The sequence below is a fragment of the Aplidium turbinatum genome, chromosome 17, assembly GCF_918807975.1.
Source record: "Aplidium turbinatum chromosome 17, kaAplTurb1.1, whole genome shotgun sequence".
Lineage (NCBI taxonomy): Eukaryota > Metazoa > Chordata > Ascidiacea > Aplousobranchia > Polyclinidae > Aplidium > Aplidium turbinatum.
Window position 1 is genome coordinate 586,870 of NC_137488.1, and position 9,239 is coordinate 596,108.

At 38.2% G+C, this 9,239-nt stretch overlaps 1 protein-coding gene across 1 annotated transcript; it reads right to left on the reverse strand.

The window, feature by feature from the left end:
• Positions 1–355: 355 nt before the first annotated feature.
• On the reverse strand, positions 356–3,423 carry LOC145786817 (b(0,+)-type amino acid transporter 1-like). Its single transcript, XM_082598557.1, has 4 exons — positions 2,604–3,423; positions 1,911–2,098; positions 935–1,141; positions 356–616 (listed from the first exon to the last, which is right to left on the reverse strand). Exons 1-4 carry the CDS (start codon positions 3,421–3,423, stop codon positions 356–358), a joined length of 1,476 nt encoding a protein of 491 aa, XP_082454683.1.
• Between the last annotated feature and the right edge of the window lie 5,816 nt (positions 3,424–9,239).

The following is a 9,239-nucleotide window of genomic DNA, read 5'->3' on the forward strand; positions in this document are numbered from 1 at the left end:
TATTTTAAAAGGTTTCATTGTGAATATAGCTTGATAGTTGACACTAGGCTGCGTCATTGGTAACAAAACCTAGGTTAGTTGATAAATTGACGACTTAGTGAGATGTTTATAGACTGCAGTTCTTCCATTGCCAATTTATCAGCCACCACTGATTTAGACCTTGGTGGTTATGTCACTATGCGATAGTCATCGAGAGACTGGCAATCCCTTTGCACAATTTCAGGTTGCAAAGGACACGACAAAATCTTCAACAAGGCCTAATATAAACACTATCTGACTGCGTGTTTATATTTTTATTCTCCGTCAATAAAATGGTCTTATTACAAATCAATATTGATTACTGTATAGTATGCGCTCATGGGACTGTGTTCTCCTGTATTGAGGTTTCATTGGATTTCGTTTCAGCAATTTGCATCAACTTTTGGAGGAAGATGTTAAACTTTGCCATTCCAGGAATTTCTAATCTTTTCCGGATGAATACATAGTAGCACAACAGCGCCACCACGTAATAGCCAACTGCAGCGAAGTAGACTGGGTTTGGGTCCCTTGTCACAAAAGGGGTAACTATAAAGTAAACGGAAGAAACCGTGGTGAAAATAGGACAAACAAGAGGAGCCTGTAAATAAATGTCGTGGTTTAAAAGTGAGTAAATAAAAATTTCAGAACTGGTTTTCCAATAATCTGTGGTAACAGCCCCGAGAAAGGAGTCGACCGTTGAACGAATTGGTTCGCATGACTAACTGTTTAAAAAGGATATAAGTGGTAAAAACTTAATATTTACACACAAGATGTTTAGCAGTTAAACTTTAGAGTTCTGTAGGAAGCAATGACAGTGCGCACTCAATTTACTAGCCTGCCCCTTTGGACCACAACAGCAAGTTTTTAGTTTTCGTTAGTGAATTGTATATTAGATTCATGAAAGTTGTGCCGGTACCTTGTATGGACGATTAAGTTCAGGGTACTTCCATCTCAAGATCAAAAGGCTTCCCGCACTCAGTCCTCTCCATGTCCACATGAAAAAGGAAAAAGCTCCAACAATCGTGTAAAAATCACCGCTTAATATAAACGCGGCTGTCAGAAGGAAGTTGAATATTAGACTTGAAGCAGGTGTGTACCGACGAACATGAATCATTCCAAAAAACTAAAAAGATTAAAAACAGTTATGTTTTTATAGCTGAGGCTGATAAAAATAAATGGAAACATTTTAAGGTCAATAGAACACGCGCGTGGTGTAGATATCTCTGCTTTTAATTCTTGCACTGCCTGAAATTTGTAACTAACTGTTGATTAGTGAAACCATCGATATTACTTTATTTTTTCACATGAATTCATGATTGGTGGAGTACCTGGACGTCACATGCTTGTCACGGCTGATTACACACCAAGGTGAAGGCATGGTTCAAACCTTTCTCCGGATTTGGAAATGTTACCAAGAGCTTTTAAAGTTTATGTTTAGTCTTTTGTGTACAAAATTAACAAGAAAATCAAGCAAATTTAGGATCCGGATTCGTTTCGGATCTATAATAAAAAAATGAGATAAAGATCCGATCTGGATCCATTGAAAAACTGTAAAATTCGAATCCTGTTCCAGTGCATCTCTGAATAGGCCTATAGTTGCATCATAAGTTTAAAGAAAACTGTAAGTTGAATCGTCGTAATTTATGCTTGTTTGCGGGCTAAAATGGTATATTGTACAACAGGCGTGGGCGTATAAAAACGCATCAAGGGCAGAACTTTGGACACCCCTAGAACAAGTAGGATAGCAGTTGGTACATTTTGTTAAAAATATATCTTACACTTTTTGGTGATAAATGTAATATGGTATCCCCATATTGTAATAATTTTTATTGCATATTTACACCTGAATTAAACCGTGGTGTAGGCTACTTAGATTTTAGAAGAAACTTCACCTTTGGTGCAAGACCTTCTCTCGAGGCGGCAAACAATCGCCGAGCCGTCAAAAGAACAACTCCATTTAAATGCCCCATTGTTGAGATGCACACACTAACTGGAACCAGCCACGAGACAGGGCCCAGAACTTTGCTTCCAAACAATTGGGCGACGGCTTTTGAGGCGATCATCTCTTCCGGACTTAATACTGTAATAAAACATTCAATTTTGCGTTTGCGATGCATTACCGTTTAGATATCAAAACTTAACCAATGCTGTCTTAATGTTTAAAATAATATATCGGTATCATAACATGATCGGTATCATCACATTATAATATTCTTACATGATCGGTATTATCACATTATAGTAGGCTATTTTAAAAAATACTGGACTGATGCTTGGAGAATCGCTGGCCTACTGCTTGTTACTTTGTTAGTCAGGAGATCCCCTTTAATGGAACAATAAATGTATCATTACTTTACAATATCATCACATGATCGGCATAATTAGCCCACATAATTGGTATCAGTGCCAGTTAATAAGTCAGTAGCCAACCAGTTTATAAAACACTTGTCTTGTAATTTTTCATCTACTTTGCAATTGCAGGTCAGATTAATAAATTTTCCAGATATATGTTGTTATTCGGTTAGCAAAAGATATAGGTATCCGAACTAAAGTTAAACCTCACCAACAAGCGCTTAAAGACTTACCCGACAAATAACTGACATTGACCAACATATAAAGTGTCATGACGGACAACAGACCCAAAGAGCAAGCTCTTGGGATGACTCTTGCTGGATCTTTTACTTCTTCGGACACTGATAAAAGAGCGTTGAAGCCAGTGTAAGCAAACATTCCTTGATAGAAAGCCTGGGAAACTTCGGCAACACTGAGCTTTGATAAATTTTGTCTGTCAAAGCTATTTGCAAAGTTATTTATTCCCACAGGGTTTCCAGAAATTAAATGAACAGTTCCAACAGTTGCTATCACTCCCAAAGCAAGAAACTTTACAATTGTAAATCCAATGGCAAGTTTAACAGAGATTTTAACTGTTGTATAATTGAGGTAAAAGAGAACAAAAAGAAGCATGATCGCCACCAATTTAATGATGCTTTCAGGTGGATTGGAGTCTTCAAAAAATGGGGCAGTAAGATACCTTGCAAAAACTTGATAAGTAGCTGAACCCCCTGCACGCAGACCCCAAATGTACACGAAGGAAATTGAGGTCCCATAAGCTAATTTAAAATTGAGAACATCTTTTCCAGAAGCTTTCAAAGAAGAACCCAGTTCACAATAACACAAACAAGAAGACATTGCTATTAGCCCGCACACCAACCAAATAACAAGATTCAATCCAACACTTCCATTGACAAAACGTAAAACTCCTGTTGGAGAGACAAAAATACCAGAGCCCACCAAAGATTCTGTTGTTATGGCAACCCCAGACCACAAACCAATTCTTTTCTTCAAAACAAATTGTTTCTCGTTTGCATTATTGTCCGTGAAATTTGTCGTCGAACGAAAACTCATTTCAAATAAACTAAATAACCTGAAAGAAATGGGATGTTATGGTCAGCTAGTTTTTTCTCATAAACACCAATTAATATTTGCATGTGCTGAATCAATTCAATGTCTTTTGGTCCATCCTTCAGGGATATATGGACCATATACGCGTCAATGAAATAAATCGACGGCGTCAGCCAGGGGCGGATCCAGAGGGGGGCGATTGGGGCGATCGCCCCCCCTAAAACCTAAGAAAGTAACTTTATTTTTCTTTTATATGCGTACGATTTGGAAAACAACATATCGAAAGCGATGCTGAATAAGTTTTTTGCCATGTTCGAAGATTATGTTAGGCTAAGGTAGGTTATAATAATAATATAGGCCTAGTGTAAGGCTATTAGCCTATTTCGTCACAGAGTCTAATTACCGAACGAAAATACTAAAATTTAAAAAGTTTCTAAACTTTTTGCTGGCACTGTATAGAGCATAGCTATAAATCCCTTAGCCTAGATAAGTTGGTTGACAGAGTAGGTTATTGGTATGGTAACTTTGGCGGTCAGACGTGGAACTAAAACCATTGGAATTCTACCTTGAAATTGCATCTAGAAAGAGCAAAGTTCAATGTTTTTCAATGAGACTTTAGCATCTTGTCACCTAACATCATTGCTACCACGAAATTGCTCAAGTATCGACCCGATAGCATTGACAAAAGTCATTTTCAATGCCTACAACGGTTTGTTACGTCATATATATAGTGTGGAATCTGCTCTATGTTCAGAGATCCAACAATGGAAGGAGAAGTGGGCAAATATAACTGTTCCGGCAACTGCTGCAGTCTTACCGGCGACTGCTGCAGTCTTACCGATGACTGCGGAAGAAGCTTTACAACATAGTGTGATGAAGATGTGTACACAATTGTACACTCTTTTCTAAAAATACTATTAACCTTGCCAGTCAGCGTAGCATCAGCCGAAAGAAGCTTTTCATCTCTTCGGTGGCTGAAAATCTGGCTGAAGAACAACATCGGCGAGGAAAGACTGAATGGATTGGCCTTACCATACCAGCATCGGGACATTTTAATTGACAGACTTCGTGATAAATCGATTTGCCAACAGTAGAAATCGCAAACTTGACTTTGTGTTGTAGTCAAAGGTACAACACCTGTTATTACCCGCACGTACCGGCAAAGTAGTTTTTTTATTTTCGTTTTATTTGTGAAGTCCACAGAAATAATTGTTTCCGTTAGTTTCTTTCTTTGTCTGGTGCAGCATAGTTAATAAATATACCTGCTGTATATTTATTAATGGGTGCAGCGACCGTGCATGGCACGTTTCAAGGAAGACTATATCCTTTGGTCGTCATTTAACTATGTTTAACTGCCATTCTATAGTTTTAATGTCTACAAATTGTAGTGTTTCGCTGGTCCAAAATAAAAATTTACAATCGAAAGCTAGCTTATATAGTGGCGATTCTACGGGGAGTGGAGCATGACCCAGTGTTTTGACCTGGCCCCCACTTTTGTTGCTCATTATGTTGAATGTATTCATAACCTTTCCTCATTGCTCTTTATAACAATTCAAAACTTGTCAGAGGAATAAAACCTCGAAGTTATACAGTAAGTCTATAACCTCAATGTTTGCATCAATATTGGGAAGACAGAATTACCTGTTATTATCTTTCCGTGGTCACTTTTTAAATTGCCGTGAAACAATCAAGAGTGAAATCTTTAGTCTCAACTATAAATGCGGCTAGGTTGTTCAGGCTTCAACTTGACATGGCAAGGGCACATCAGCTCTTCATCCCTCCCTTTGTTAAACAACAGCATTGTTGAGGGTTTTTCAAGTTATAGAATTTCTCATAATTTGTGTTCGAAATGCTCTCTGAACGCCCAAATTCAATCTAATTTTTCTAGGGGAGACCCCCCCGTCGTTGTTTGTGCAGGGCTGATCACTTGCCTGAATGTCAATGACATCGCCCTCCCTAACGTTAATACCTGGATCCGCCCCTGGCGTCAGCGTCAGCGCGAATTGCTTAAAAACTTTACGGCGTAAAGTACTGCGTAAGCTTTTAAAGAAATTGACGGCGTCAGCGTCAGCGCTAATTTCTAGCGCTATTTTAGCCAGGGTCTCACAAAACAGAAGTATTCGATTTATAACGAGTTTGGTTTTTGAGACTGTTTCGAGCTGTGAAAGACGATTTCGTCTTTTCTCGACTCAGATTAACCCAGAATACGATAAACAAACTTGAAACTGCATAATTGGATAGACGAACAGCTGCCACACAAAAGATAGTTCATTGCTATCAGTCTGAAAGTCAAAACGTCAAACAAAATTTAACTCTCATAGTGAAACGAGATTTTCCATGACAACGCAAAAAATGACGCATAGCGCTTGACGCTTAAAATCCGCAAAATAATTGACGGCGCTATCACTTCCGTCAACTAAAAAATAAACTGACGGCGCTATCACTTCCGTCAACTAAAAAATAAACTGACGGCGCTAGCCTCAGCGTCAACAAAAAGTTGACGCCGTCAAATTGACAGCGTCAACGTACAACACAGCTATGTACACGGCATGGCCATCGTTAACAACTCTAAACAGAAATTCTTCGATACTCTGTCTCTGTGAAAAAGCGCTCCTATATTCGGCTTTTAAATAAATGTCTATAAAATCAAATGTATGACAACCGATACAATTGACAACTGTCTTAATTCCACTGTATACGGAAAGCTCACAGAACAAGTATCAGAATTCGTAGGCTATATCTTGGCCACAAACTATCCATGACCAACGATGGAGAAACTGCAGTGTAGCATCGAATCGGTCGAGGCTGGGCTGCATTTTAAAAGGATGAGAATATTTTATCCTCCAACAGACCCTCAATCAATCTAAAATCAAAAAGTCCAGCACTTAGGTTTTACCAGTCGTGCTGTACAGACTAGAATGTGTACATTGGACGTCCAAAACAATGAAAACACTCACCATTTTCTAAAATCACATCATGAAAAGCATGACCAACAAAATGCTAGTTGACCACATGATAATAGAAGACCTATTAACTTTAAAGAAGCTACACCCAATTGCATCAACAATAAAATTAAAAACTCTAAAACTGTTCGGCCATAGTAAAAGATCAATACGAAATCAGCAAAATCTGCATGGAAGGTAAAGTTAATGGAAAAAGGAAACAAGGCAGACCACCAAACCGACCACAGTTTGGCAACACTGGGCGAGCTAGTTCAAAGCCCTGACGCATTGGAGGCAGATCTCAGTTTGTTTCAAGCGGAAATGGCGGCTGAATATAAGAGAGTCGGTATCGCTTTTGCAATCGTTGGTATGATTCGATTGGAAGTGGAATCGACACCTGGATGATGTCACCCAGCCAGCCGCGACTTCAATGATAGCCATTCACAGTGCTGTGTCAAGGGGGCATGGGGGCCCGGGTCCACTGTTTTAGAGGGTGGGGAAGGGAGAACAGATAATATTTTTTTTCGCAACTTTTTTAATTTGAAACAAATGTGTAGCTTGTTGTATTGATAGGTTTGTGTTTTCTATGTTGCATTTGTTTTGTTTTCTGTATGCAGCTGAGTTGATGGTTCTAAGACCTGATCTAGGTGTTACGGATTCATGGCTACGGATTCATGCCAGACCGCGGTACAAGAAATGCTGTATTTGTATTAAAAAATATTGCACAAAGATCAACTGAAATGAAGACAGATTTGTACATCGCTTTCATTTATTATAAGAAAGCTTTCCACTGAGTGAAACATACCAAATTACTGGAGATGCTAGATAACTTTGGAATTGACGATAAGGTCTACGTATTATTGATACGATGATGATACTACGATGCGTGCTCTCCCCAAGCCTTTTTTCGTTATACAATGAGATCATCCTCCGATGTCTTGAAGATAAAGCTGGCGTAAATGTCGGGAAATTAACTTTAATAACCTGAGATATGTTGATGACACTGTATTAGTGGTTGCTTCGGAAGCAAAACTACAAAATTTGTTGAACAAAGTAAATGAAAGAAGTAAAGAATTTGGAATGAGAATGAATGAAAAGAAAACGGAAACAATCGTAATCACAAAGAAAAAAAAAGTGAAATTCTAATCTGTCAAATTAAAATAAATGGAACAACTATAAAACAAGTAAAGAGTTTTCGATATCTTGGAACAATAATAAACTGAGAGGATAAGGAGTTCAATATACGTATTGCTCAAGAAAAAGCCGTTTTTCAGCAAATGAAATCAATAGTAGGCCATGCAACAAGTAGGCCTACATATCTTTCTTAAGCACGTGAGGAAGGGAAGTTAATTTGATACATTTTTGCCTGTTAACTTAAAATTACGTGACACAAACTATTGATTTTAGGCTGAAGTGAAAGTTTGATCCCTTACACACTTTTTAAAAACATTTTCACTTTTATATTTTGGTACTTTTATTTGTAATGGAAATTTTAAAAACATCACTCAAATGTATCAATTTACCCTCCCACGGAAGGTAAATTGATACACCCGGAAGGTAATTTGATACAGTGAAACTATTACAGAAATCCCCTTTCACAGCAAAGCAATAAATGAAAATTTTATATGTGGTTTGCGTGCTTGGATGCAATGATGTCTATTGAAGCCCATGTGTGCGGCAAAGCTTCTGCTGCAGGATGGACATGGGAAGGATAATGGATTGGAGTTGTTATTTAAGGTTCGGGCCTTACGCTGTTCTCGTTTTTTGAAAGCAATAACGTGTAGGCCTACGAAAGCCGATATAATAGCTGTTTTCCAAAGTAGCAAGTCTAATTGAAGAAGAATAACTTATTTAACCCATTTATGCCTAGCGTCCTATATGTAGGACACCTACTCAAATTAAATTTTTCTTCGCACGTTCAGTTTTTAGATTTAGACGAATTCAAAATACATTTATCAGTATTTTTGCAGCATAGGTTACCCCGATAGCTCAATTGGTTAGCGCGTCACTTCTGGAACGAAGAAGCTTCAAGATCAAGCGGCGCTGGTTCGACTCTCGAGGTGTGCGCTTGAGCAACGCACGTTAAGGACTGCTCTCCATTCAGCGGCATCTAATGGATGGAATAGTTCCCCGGCAACAAGACTTCAACAATCGGAAACTTCACTCTGTCAATCTCGGTGACCGGGTCTGCGTCAGTGATTCAAAGCCTCTACAAGTATGCGAAACTGCCAGGATTAAGCTCTGCAAGAAGCTTTCCCAGTCCGAGGATAAAAATTCAATCAATCAATCAATCAATATATCTGGTTCGTCCCTCTAAGTTGTTTACAGAGACTTAAATTTAGAGAGCTTGTAACATAAGTTTCCCTATCCTTTCTAAGACTTCTTTTAACACACAATTTTTGAAGTTGATTTGATTTTCTTATTGAAGGATTAAAAATAGTCTTTCACAAATACCAAGCAGTAACACCAAAAGATTTTAGCCATCCGGACGGCAAATAACAGAAAACTGGAATGATTGAAAGTAAAGTAAACAGTGCTGGCTCTACCTTTGAGAAGGCGCTTTCCCGCAGGTAAAGCGCTAACAAATCAGATGACGCGTGCGTAGAAACAATAAACAAATGAGCCTCTGGAGCAATATCACAACTTTTTTCAAAAATTGCTTATTTGGTTGTTGCTTATTTAAAGCCGCATATGCAAATAATCTTCCAAAAATATTTGTCCTTGTCTTTATTCGTTATGTATCAACATATTTTACAGCAAATGTTTAAATTTAATTGGCAGTAAAATTTTTGAGAAAATTGGTTCAAAAGATTGGTGTCCTATATATAGGTCGCTAGGCACACGTGTTAGCAAAAGCGGCAATCAGTTCTCACGCAT